This window comes from Excalfactoria chinensis, chromosome 1 (assembly GCF_039878825.1).
Source record: "Excalfactoria chinensis isolate bCotChi1 chromosome 1, bCotChi1.hap2, whole genome shotgun sequence".
NCBI lineage: Eukaryota > Metazoa > Chordata > Aves > Galliformes > Phasianidae > Excalfactoria > Excalfactoria chinensis.
Window position 1 is genome coordinate 48359708 of NC_092825.1, and position 12688 is coordinate 48372395.

General features: G+C 54.3%; 1 protein-coding gene across 1 annotated transcript; it reads right to left on the bottom strand.

Moving 5' to 3' along the window:
• Positions 1-2139: 2139 nt before the first annotated feature.
• Positions 2140-12330, bottom strand: TRIOBP (TRIO and F-actin binding protein). Its single transcript, XM_072337434.1, has 14 exons — positions 12191-12330; positions 9833-9889; positions 9437-9505; positions 8985-9074; positions 8663-8772; positions 7503-8055; positions 7135-7245; positions 5560-5707; positions 5043-5154; positions 4774-4933; positions 4522-4635; positions 4177-4263; positions 3329-3492; positions 2140-2898 (listed from the first exon to the last, which is right to left on the bottom strand). The coding sequence occupies exons 1-13, from the start codon at positions 12194-12196 to the stop codon at positions 3331-3333; spliced, it is 1779 nt and encodes a 592-aa protein (XP_072193535.1). The 5' UTR covers positions 12197-12330; the 3' UTR covers positions 2140-2898; positions 3329-3330.
• Positions 12331-12688: the final 358 nt, after the last annotated feature.

The window sequence follows — 12688 nt, forward strand, 5'->3', positions numbered from 1 at the left end:
ACTTTGGACTAACACTGGATAGGACAAGGATAGGTGCTGGGAGGGAGATCAGGAGACAAGGAGGTAATGTACAAGGCAAGGAGGTCCAATAAGTCTGTCTCTGCTCCCACTCTGTCCCCTTTGCTCCCCACCAGAGGCTTTAGGACATGCAGAGCTCTCATCAGCCACTGCCTCCCAGCTGAGTAAGCACCCAGCTGCCCCCAGGAGATTAAACGTGGCTGTGGCCATCGTCTTCCTGGAGCATTTACATCACATTTTCCTCCTTCTGCCTTAAAAAACATCCGTGTGCCCCCACGGATATGCAGCACTGGGGGTGAAACACGGCAGCTTCTAACACCTCCACACATCCAATGCGTGCTGAGCACCCCTCTGCAACACCAGTATCACCAGGTGCTTTTGTACCACCACGGAGACACGAGGAAAGGAGAAGGGGATGCTGTAGGGAACCACAGCCTCTGTGTGACACCTTGACCGGGTGAAGGACCTTGAATTTGCTGCGCGGGAAATGCAGCACAGTTGCTGGCTGCCTGCACGTAGGCACCCAGGAGCAGGCAGATAAGATTCCATCTGGTTTTACTTGCGTCCAAGCTTTTAACCGCCGGCAGCGCGCGGGCTCACCCGCCAAAGAGAGAAAACAGAAGCGGGGGGGGGGAGGGAAAGAGCATCTCCAAACCCTGCTCCTTCCCCGCCAGCTCACAGCAGAGCCTTCAAAAAACAGTGGCAATGTTTATCGGGGTAGCGCAGTGCCCAGGCTTCACCTTGGTAGAGGCAGCTGAAAATTGGGTGTCTTATCGGAGCCCATCACATGGGCACCTCCTGCAGCCTCTCCCTGCTACGTGAGGGACCCTTCATCCAGACCCAGTCTCTAATTTTTAGCAAGTTAAAATATTGTTCCCCATACGTGAATCCTGACCGATGTCCCTGCATCACCCTTGGTGGAGCAGAGCATCCCTGGCACCTTGCACTGATGTGTCTCTAACATGCAAGAGGGGCTCTGGGGCTGGAGGTGTGATGGTAACGCTGCAGACATCGATGCTGCACGTTTCTGGCATTAAATAGACTTTGGAGATTGGGAAACACCTCCCTGCAACAAACCTCAGAGGAAGGAGCCTGACACAGCAATCTCCCACTAATCCCAGTGACTTCATCCACCTCCTCCTCCTCCTCCCTTCCCCACACATCATCTCAACAAACCCTTTGGGATTCCTGCACGTCCACCTCAGGACTTCATCTTAAAATGGTCAAAGCGCACACGCCGTGGATGTGCTGCAGCCCATCACGCAAAGCCAGCAAATCCATCATGGCAAAATTTTACATAACCCGCTTTCAACTCCCAAAGAGGCTCAAAATAGGCAGACGGTTTGGCTGCCTCCTCCTACACCCGTGGCCCTGGGGCCAGGCGATATCGTTATGGGGCAGCTGTGGGGCTGGTATCACCCCGCCGCATGTAGCACAGGGAAGGGGCTGATTGGCAGCAGCCACATGCTGGTGTAAAGCCTTTATCAGGAGCACCAGGCCCTGGTTGGGAAGAGAAAAAAAAACACCAAAAACCACCAAACCCAAACAAATATAGGGAGCACCTGAGGAAGGGGCTGGCTGGCCCCCAATGGTAGTTGCGACCCTTAGTTAAACCACTAGTAATGCAAAAGCTTGTTTTCTTTTTCCCCTAAAAAACAAGCGTACAACACCATGCTCTAAACTTCACTTTTCCCCTGCAAACACGGTCCCTGTAACTCTCCAACTTCAAGGCTGCCACCCCCAGCCTGGGAGCTTTGCTGTTCCATCTCTGGCTGATGGCAAACCACGCGCCCAAGGCTCATCCCATCTTTAAGGTGGTGGTTCAGGCGTGATGCAAGCCTGCAACTGGATCTACTGGATTTTATGCTGGATTTGCCCAGGGAAAGAAACCAGGAGCCTTTTCTGAGTGCTTCCCCTTCAGAAAGAGCAAAGTATGGGGCCTTTTTACCCCAAAACAAGAGGGGGGAAAAACATTTGCTGCTCCTCTGATCTTCCCAGAGATCTCCCCCCTTGCTCCTGGTGGTCACAAAAGAGCTGCTTGCTTCAAAATGAGGCAGGAAGCTGCAGAAATTGCTCACAGCCCCGTAGCGAGCCTGGCCCTCAGCAAACACATTTTTTTTTCTCAGCAAAAGGGGAAGATTTTATTAAGTTAAAGAGTTGAAGGGTGTGGTAGAGCAGCTCCTCTGCCACTAAAAGGCCTGGCTCTCTCCAGCCCGAAGGAAGGTGAGCGGAGAGGCTCCAGGAGCTGAGGCTGTGCCAAGGCAGAGCCAAAGGACAGTCACTGAGAACTCCATCACGCAGCCTCGTGCCAAGGTCTCCTCTTTCAAAGTTGCAGGCGGGTGCAGCTGGGGTGGGTGGCCCCCTCCTATGGCTTGGGTGTCTCTCCTCCACTGGGCGCTGAGGCAGTGGTGTCATTACATGTCCCCATATGTCCCCATGGGGCCCCAGAGACAGGTGGAAGAGAGGGAATGGGAGTGCCAAAGGCAGATACGTGGCTGGGAGAAGTGGGGGGGGGCTGAGGAAGCAGGGAATATATTTTCTCTGGTTAGAAAATGCTGGTGACGTAGAAGCTTCCCCCCCCCCCCCTCCTTTTCCTCTTCTTCTCAAGGGAAAACAAAATTCTTCTATAAAATATAATTTTCACGTATAAAATCCTGAAGAAGGTGCATGTAAAGGAGCCATTCCAAATAACGTGCTCAGATACGAAGGCAAAAAGGTTTTTGGAAAGGCTTCATCAAAAGCTTTGGGAGGGGAGTGAGGAGCTGGCTGGAGAGAGAGATGTCTGGCCAAGGCGACAATGGATGGGATCCAACCTCCCTCTCTCCTCAAGTGAGGAACGGAGCAATAATAAACAAGAACAGATAAACAAATGAAGTAGACCTAGAAAAAGAGGGGAAAAAACAAACAGGTTTGGAAAGATGGCACTCAGCACAGAAATGCTGCACTTTCTGCCACTCTAGGAGATTCTGACATGCTTGGCATGCCTGCCCTGATCCCACGTGTCCCAAGACTGGTCAGTGCCCACCACCAAGCATTGGCAGAGCAGTGTGACCCTAAGCCCGATGGCCACAGTGTTCAAGCAAGTAGAAGGCTTGCCCTGGACACCAGAACATGCATGATGGCTTCATACTGCCCCATCCCCATGCTTGCCTCTGCAAGTGCCTGGAGGAAGATGGCTGGGTCAAGCCAAAGCTGCACTGACCACCAAATGGAGAGGAAGGAAGCTTCCTTGCCTCTATTCCTCTGTCAAAAGTTAGTGAATCTCAGCCCCCCAAGCCTGGAAGGAACATTACAGTCACTCAGCACTCACCGTTAATTGCTGATGCTGTTACACAGTGATTCCTTCTCCTGCAGGGCTGCCATGGCCAGGCGCAGATGCTCCTTCAGCTGCTCAATCTCTCTCTCTGAGCGCACCTTAATATGATTCAGCTCTGCATAGACGTCCTGGTATTTCCCTGAGGCAAATCTCTTGTCCTGCCAGGGAGGGAGAAGAGTTAGCAACCCTCAAGCTGGTATTCAAGTGCCAAGGTGAGGCCAGTGGGAGAAAGGCCAGTGGGTGAGGGAGGACACAGCCCAAAGCCTGAACCTCAGCCCAAATTAGGCAATGATTTCACAGAAGCATACAACAGCCCAGCTTTGAAGGGACCTTGAAAGATCAGCTGGCTCAGTATTTTGTAGGATAAGGGAGCCTAGGTGAGCTTATTGAGAACCCTGCCCAATTGCCTCTCGGGAACCTCAAGTGGTGGGGATACCACCATGTCCTAGAGGAGGTTGTTCCAGTGAGTCACTGTTCTCAATGTAAAAAGATATTAATAATTTAAAAAGTAACAATATATATATATATGTATCAATCTCATATCGAGATGAAACTTCTCCTAGTATGGCTAATACCCACTGCTGCTTTTCTTCTCCATGGGGCTCCTCATGAAGACAGAGCTTCCTTGTAGCCACACTTTAAGTAAGGGAGTACTGCAATGAGGCCTTGTTGCTCAGTGAGAAAGCAGGGACAAGGAGCACAGATGACACAAGGGTTTGGCCTGAGCATCCAAAAGACCCTGTCTGAAACCTGCAGTCACTGTGCTGCCTTCTAGTCCTTCTACTTTGCTGTAAGAGAGATGCAGTGCCCATCCTAGCCAGCAGACCCATGGAAGCACCAACCTTTTGCATCATCTGCAGCTCTTCCCGGAGGCACTGCACCTCCTTCTTCAGGTACTGGAGCTCATTCTCCTTCACACGCAGCAGCACCTGGCTCAGGCGAGAGGAGCAGGCGGTGACTCAAGGCAGGGGGAAGCAGAGAGCCACAGCCTGCGTAGCGGCTGTCCTCCCTGGCGCAAGCATGGTGGTGGAGGAGGAAGGAAGCGGGAAGTGATGCACTGTGCCCTGGGAGAGGCACGCAGGGGAAGCTTGCGCACCTCCTTCCTGCACAGCCCTGCAGCTTTGTGTGGCTCCCAGTCCCCTCCACTCCAAGCCCAAACTGCTGGGGACATCCTATGCACCCCGTACCTCCAGCTCGCAGGAGCTGCGCTCATTGTTTTGCGGAGATCGGTCCCCAGAGCACCGCGAGGTGATAAAGCTTCGCAGCTTCCCAATCTCATCTGACAGGCGGATCTGCAGCTCCTGCAGGCAAAAAGGCAGATATGGCATAGCCACAAGGCTCTCTTGCTGCCCTGGCCCCAGTAATTTATTGGGAGGGGAAGTATATGAATAAGGAATGATGTTCTGAGGTCCCTATGGGCAGGGAAGCCCCTGTCTTGCCTGGTTCTTTCGGAGGAGCTGCTTCCCCTCTTGCTGGCAGCGCTGCAATGTCTGTTCCCGCTCCTCTGCCTTCTCTGTTAGCTGCCCAATTTCCAGGCACTTCTGGGAGTACTGCTCTGACAGCACCTGCAGCTCCCGCTTCAGCGAGTCTACATCCAACCTGCCAGAGAGGCACAAGGTTGTTGCTGCCCTGCCACCATCTCTGTCCCATGCCACCAACAGGCTCTGCCCAAAGCACTGAGCAAGGGAAAGAAGGAGAGACTTCTTACTGGTGCTGCTTCTGGAGGGCGTCTGTGACAGAGCCACATTGCTGAAAGCTTCGTGTCCTGCCCAGCTCCTTGTTCATCTCCTCCCGGTGGGCCTTCTTCAGTGCTTCAATGGCTGCAGAGAGACACAACAGGATACGTATGATCAGGGTGTTCCAGCTTGGGCACATCTGGACAAACCCAGCCAGGCAACTGACCCAGCTTTTGGTGCCTCAGGCTCAAAGATCTGTCTCTGCACTTCCTCCTCCTTCATTTTTGCCCTCTGGGCAACTCCCACGTCCCAGGATTATCCCAAAGCACCAACTGCTGCCAAGGAGATTAATAAATGGCATCCCAGCCTGACCAGACCTCGCAGCACAGGCTGGAGAAAAGCCAAGCTCCCTCTAAGACCAAACAGCAGGCTCAGCAGTGGGACTCAAGTTACAAGACTTTTGGGACAGGAAGGTGACAGGTTTCTGGCACAAGTCAGAGACATTTGGGAGAGGTGGGAGTGGAGACACGTCCTGCTTTCTGCTCCTACCTGCTGCTGTTGCTGCAGCCTCCTCTGCAAGGAGCCGCTCCTTCTCCTGCCGCAGCCGCTCCATCTCTCGCTGGTGGTGCCTCTGCAGCTCCTCCATCACTTGCTGGTGTGATGACTCCATCTCAGCCAGGCTGCGCTCACAGGCCTCCTGCCATGCCAGGGAAAGGACAGTAAGAGGGAAAGGTGAAGGATGTGAAAGTGGCAGACACATTACAACATGGAGCTGTATTGGGACAGTCAGGTGGGATGTTAGGGCAAGGTTCAGGTTGAGGTTAGGAAAAGGTTCTTCACTGAGAAGGTGGCTGGGCACTGGGACATGGCAGTGGTCATGGCACTAAACTGCCAGAGTTCAAGAAGCTCTCAGACACCACGTTTGAATTCTGGATAGTCCCGTGTGGAGCCAGGAGTCAGATTCAGTGTTCCTTATGGGTCCCTTTGAACTCAGGATACTCTGTGATTCCATGACTCTAAGACATGCGGACAGGAGGACAGGCACCTTGTGGGGATGATGCTCGGCTCTGCAACCCCCCCTCCCCTAGTCCAGGGCCATTTGGAGACAAGCGAGACCCCTTCCTGTGATGTTTTTTTCTCCTGGTCCTTTTACCACTGAACACAAGTGTTCAGCTCACAAATCTTGTGAGCCTTGCATGCTCCGAAGAGGACATGCATTCCTCTTACTTCTATTACAACTCAGCCATCAAGAGACGCCAAGGAGGAGCTGATCCACCAGGCTGTACTGCTGGAACCACATCCCACTATTTGCCTTTTAAATAAAGCAGCATCCCCAGAATCGATGGAAACTGAGCCTCTGCTTCAGAAAAGTGACACCTTCCCCTTGGCTGGGCGCTGTTACAGACACCTCCATCCCCAAAGCCTGATTGCTAGTGATCTTCTCGCACAGCTCATGCTTTTTTTCTGATGGCTGGCCTTTTCAATGCCCAGTGCTGTAGATAAGTTATGTTACAGCAAAGCAAGACATTCCCATCTCGGTCCTATGCCCCAAGGCCCTTGGGGAGGATTTGCTTGCCATCAAATCATGCCAAAACATTATTCTTAAGAAGCTGTTGAATTCACCAACTTGTTCTCCCCCTCCTTCAACTGGCACTGAGGCAAACTGAGAGAGAAAGAGACCTTTAGAGGAAGGTGAAGTTTAGCCTCAGGAAGACAAGATGTCATTTCTCCCTGCTCCTTTTTGTTTTCTTTTGACCGCATGGAAGCCCGTGAGCTGTAAGTGCTAACTGAGATTGGAGAGCACCACTGGAACTGCTCCACGTGACTTGTGGTTTTCTTCATTTGGGCTGGGTGCAGCCAGTCCATTGCAACAGGAGCTCACCAGGAACCCAAATTCCCTTCCCTCAGCTATGACAGATCCTGAATTCCTGACAGCGTGCGCGCACCACTGCCTCCTGCCAACTCCAGCCTCTTTAATACACATGCTAGCCTTTATGTAATTAACATTGATCACAACTGAGCCTATTTAGGGCCACCATGGCAACCCAATGATTAGCGATACCTACTTGGCAATGAGTGCAGGCTCTGGCATTTCCCAGCCTGGGACTCACCCGTCCTGCTCACCTGAGAGATGTACCCCCGGGGCACATGGCCGTCTCCCTGGGACTTGGCAGCTTCCCGAAGGCTCTCGTTTCGGGCCCGGCAGGACTCCAACTGTGCCCGCAGTGATTGGACCTGTGCCAGGGACAAAAGAGAGATGCTCAGCCTCTTTCCCAGGGCTGGGAGTTGATGCATTTGTTGACTTGAGAACAGCTGAAGATAGGAGACAGCCAACGTGCTGCCAGGAAACACAGCTCCATGCAAGTGATGCCATGCAAGTGATGCCATCAACGCTGGTGGCCTTGCCCTTCTGCAGAGCCACCAGGGAGGCATAAAGCTGCAGGGATTGCACTAAGGGGCCACCAGAAAACCACTTTGCAAAGTGTTCTCACCTCCTTTTTCAGTGCCTCGTTGGCATCCCCGTGGTTCCCCTTGCCCTGGTTCAGCAGTGTTGTCAAGGGCACTCGCCGTGAGTCCTTCAAGGGCAAGCGCTCCAGCTCCAGCCACTTCTTCTCTATCTCCTCATTCAGCCGAACCCGCTGCTCCTCTGAAAGTGGGGCAGCAGGCAAGTCTGGCTCCTCCACCTTGCGGGACAAGTTCCCCTCTGGGCCATCACTATTGGAGACCCTGCTGTCGGGACTCTCAAACCACTTGCGCCTCTCCTCTGAACGCACTGCCAAATCCCGCTCCAGATCCTCATGCTTGGACACTCGCTCTGACACCCTCAAGCTCCCTCTCGTCCTCTGTGGGGACCCCTGATTTTGGGGATCCTGCTGCAAGGGGGACAGTTCTACATAGTCAAAGGCATGACGTGGCCCATCTGCTTTCCAGGTGCTGCCTTTGGTGCTTCCCTCGGAACTTGGCTGCTGCTGCTCGTCCACCCTCAGTGAGCTCTTTGGTGGGATGCAGTTACGGATTGTGTTCTCCTTGTTGCAGTCAGATAGCCTGAAACCAGAGCAATGACACGTGAAGGACAGGCACTGCAAAAGAACAGACAAACAGCCCCCTTGCGTTACTGTTTAAATGCATGGCTCAGCTTTTGCTCAACTCAGCCGTGTGAAAAACCTTGTGTGAGAGCAGAGCGGTTGCATCACATTGCTTGGCAGCTCTGTCTGCACGTATGGGTAAACAGGCTTTCCCCAGGGGGTGGGGAGGATTCACCCTGAACCCAAGCCAGGCTCCAGCAGCAAAATGGAGCTAAAAAAATGGGTTTGGGGGCAGGCTTCTGTGGGCAGCGTGAGGAACTGCTGGTTTTACAGGAAAAGGTAGATGTAGCACTGAGAGAAATCATTTACTGGACATGCTGGTGATGGGTCAGTGGTAGGACTATATCATCTTAGTGGTCTTTTCCAAATGTAACAGTTCTACGTTTCCACAATTCAATGAATACCTTACTGGCAGACAGGAACCTTCCAGGATGCTGTGCCCCTGAAAGCATCACCTCCTGCATGCCCATCACTCTCACCATCACAGCCCCACTGCTCCCCTCCCTCCCCAGGACCTTCTCAGATGTCTCTCCTGTCCGGGAGACCCACCAGCAAGCAGCTCTTACTTAGTAACATCTGGAGCACTAACAGGGCGCACATTCTTCCTCAGAGCCTCAATCCAGTTGCGCCGGATGCCTGAGGTCATGGCTGACAGAGTGAAGATGGCATCCTTCGTCTGCAATGGAGATGGGACACAGGCTGTCACCACTCAGCAAAGGGACAGCTAGCTGCACTCTGACCCTGTGGGTGCTGGGCACGCCACCAACTACCCCTGCCATCCTGACACCATGAAGTTTGCTCTGCCCAAATTTCTGTGTCAGGGATGCAGATGGGGAAGGAGCAGCCACCTCACCCGGCATCTCTCAGTGCTGCCCTCCAGGCACTCACGTGTATCTGGAAGCCATAGTTGCGCTGCACCGCGAATTCTGTCACATCTGTGCAGGAGCGGAGATCGATTTCACCATCGAGGTCATCAGCCTGAAAGCACAGCCACCCTCTAGGGTGTAAGCAAAGCCCAGCTCTTAAAAAGCCTCTGCCACCTGCCTGCAACCTAACCAAAGCACGGGAAGAAAGAGTGGCAAAGCACCAGGGCAGCCCAGCTGCACGCATGTCAGCCTTTCTCTTCACTTCAAACCATGAGAGCCCCAAAGGGCTCTTCAGATGGAGAATGACGGGTCAGAACAAGGTCTCAAGGAGACTCTAGACCTTCATCAGAATGGGACACCATTCCCTTGTATAGACATGAAGTGCCCGTGCTAGCGGTAACATTCCTCTCCCTGTCACTATGAAGACAAGGGCAGGAAAGAACAGAGGGGTGAGGAGACGCCACCCATGCTTACCTCCTCAGCATTCGAGTCCCGGTAATATCTCAGGCTCGAGTCGGTCAGCACAAACCAGTGTTTCTTCCACTGCCGGCAGACAGGTTTGGGGGAAGGTGCGGAAAAGACAGGAGGTAAACGGATAGACAGTTACTGAGGGAAGCACAGGAACAAGGAAGGATATACTGCCCCGTGACCTCTCCGTTTTTAGGTTCTGCCCCCCTTTTCTAGGTCCCTTCTAAGTCCTCGTAATAACTCTCAGCTCAGAGTGCGCCCAATGCAATGCTGGGTCTCTCAAGCATGAATTCCCTGCAGCAGGAGCAAGCACAACAAAAGGGGAAGGGAAAAAATCACTGCTCACACAAGGAACTCAACCAACAGGGCTAGTGCAAGAGGTAGGCTCTGGGTAGGGCTTACCTCTCCTGGCTTGTCCAGGATGGACATCCATCCCTTCTTGAAATTGAGGAGATCTGGCTGGAGAGGAAAGGTCAAAACAGAGGGTTAGTGCGTGCTGGAACCTACGGAAGGTTTCTGCATGCTGGGGGGGGTGGGAAGCAAAGTTCCCATAGGGGGGATAAGTAACGAGAAGTGCCCCCTCTTTGCTTAGAGGAAACACGTGGAGGTTTAGTTTAGGACCCAGTGGCAGAGGAGGGTTGCATTTAGCAATCATTCCTGTGAGAGGAAACAGGAGATAAGGAAAGAGTAAAGGAAAAAAAAAAAGACAAGGAAAATATGCAGCGGGGAGGTTTCTACAAGGTGCCCTGGAGTTATTTGTTCAGAGATAGGAGAGAGATAGGGGTGAGGAAACTGTGTGGAAGGGAACACAGCTCTGCCACAAGCCGGACCAGGCTTTGGAGCAAGGGGAAGCAGGCACATTCTGTCCCAACCTGGGCATCTGTGCCCCACGGGTACCTCCTACAGCACCTGCCCTGCCGCTCGCTTATTACAGCCAGGAGCAGCTCGCTATGAACCAGCCCTCACCGCAAAGGTTCAGGAGGCAATTTAACAGCTGTGAAAACACACGGCATTCAATGCTTTGCCCTGAGGCTGGAGATCAAATTGGAATCACAACCAGAGCTGGAGAACAAATCCGGTCTGAAATGCTGAGGGGCTTCACTCCTTCTAGTGCCCACCCTCTGCCCAGCCCTAGGCCGTGGTTATGGAGAACAAGCAGGGTTTCCTCCAGCTCACTCCCTTCTAAAAAGCTGCCTCCCCCTTCCCACCCTTTGCCTCCTCCTAACCTCACACCACTTGTCCGGCATGCCAACCAGTCCAGCTCCTTCCAGAAGTGCTGTGCTGGAGAGCTGACTCAGGGCAACAGCTCTCTCCCTGACTTCACCCTCAGCCAAGCAGGCTGAAGCTGCTCCTCCTCCCAACTCTGCTGTTCCAGCTCCTCCCGAGCCGGCAAATAACTCAGCCCACCACCCAGCTTTGCAAAGCAGGCACGAGGAGCAAAGGTGGTGAATGGCTGCGGACCACGTGCATCCCTTCATCCACTCCCCCAGACCCGGACATCCCCACAGCCCTGCAAAAGTTCTTTGCAAATTCATTTCTTCCCAGTGGCGACAGCTCCACCCTTTGTGCCGTTATCCTTTCCAATCCAGTGACTTCAGCACTGACTCCAGCTTGGGAGCGGCAGGAGGGAAGGAAAGGAGGCGAAACCTTTGGCGTGACCTTCTCTCCCAGCATACACGTGAGTGGGGCAGGAGGGCCAGGCACACTGCCCTGTTACTGTCATGGACACAGCACCGGAGTCAGTACACATCCCCTAAAGCACATGAATGGTGCAAGACACAACTGGCCCCTTAGCCCCAAATCTTTCTCCTCATAGACACAGCTCTGCCACTGTCCGCAGTGCTTTTGGTGGACAAGACACCAATTTAAAGCTGCTTTTTTCTCCTACCCCCACCCCCCCTCCAACTCTAATTTCAGCTTGATACTCTGGAGAGAAGCACTTGGGATATGGGCAAAGAACAGAGCGACGTTTGAGCTAAATCCCCTGTCAGAGGAAAAGGCCGGGGCAGGAGGAGGAAGCAGGCAGGAAAGCAGAGCCATCCGGAGATCCGGGGCTGGCTCCAAACAGCAGAGATGTGAGGATGCGACAGGAGGCACCGGGGGGATGGGGGGGTCCAACACTGAGCAGGGGCGATGGCTGGTGCAGGGAGCTGGCTGCCTGCTTGGGCTGCCACGGGGATACAAGGGCTGCGATAACAGCCTGCAAGTATCTTAAGAATGTAAACACCAAAGAAGGAAAGGAGATAGGGTGGGAGTGGAAGAATGACTCCTGGGTGGTACAGAGAGGGCAGGGGGAAGGAATGGAGGACAGAAGGCAGCAGAGCGAGAGCTACAGGCCATGGTTCTCAGAACGGCACGGGCCACAGTGTAACACTTCACACCACGGGACGGCGGTGGTGGAAGGGACCTCTGGAGGTCACCTGTTGCAGGGTGACCCCACCGCGGGCAGCCTTCCCTCCACCACAACGGGGATCCCTGCCGCCCCCAAAGCCCGTTTCTTCCCCCCCAGAAGACCCGGCTTGGCTAGGAAAGGGCCCCAAGACCAAAGCACGGCGCCAAACCCCTCACCGCCCCACTGCACGGGGAAGGCCGAGGGCCCGGCCCGCCACCTCCACCTCACCCCATCCCCGGCACCACCCCGGTCCCGCACCACCACCTCAGTGCCGCCCACACCCCAACGGGAGATCCCCCCGGAGCGGGGCCAGAAGGGGCAGCCCGGGTGTGGAAGCAGAACGCAGCGGGGCTCCGCTCCGGACTCACCGTCATGGCGGGGGCGCGGCTGGGCCGGCTGCGGGCAGCCAGGGCGGCGGGGCGGCTTTAGCGGCCGGGCGGCTCCCGCAGCCCCACCATGCCCGTTCTGCTCGGCCGCCCGCTCCGAGATTTTCCAAGTTTGTTTTTTTTTTTCTTTCACTCGTTTTTTTTTTCCTTCAAACTTTTTTTTTTTCTTTTTTTTTTCTTTTTTTTCCTCCCCTTCCCACCCCAAACTTCCTGGGAGGGCCCGGCCCGGCCCAATGGCAGCGGGTGGCCTCCGGCCCGGCCGCCCCCTTTCCCTCAGCCAATGGAGCCGGCGGGGCTGGGCGGGGAGCCCCGGGCTGTACCTTAGTGCGTTTGTCGCTGGTGCTGCCCTGGGTAGGCCGGCTTCCTGAAGTGCTCTGCGGGGCGCTGGAGCTCCCACCCAGCTGCGACTGCGGGGAGACAAAACGAAAGCTCAGCCTGAGCCTCTCGTGTCCATCTCCTCCCCGCGTCTCCCAGCGCTGT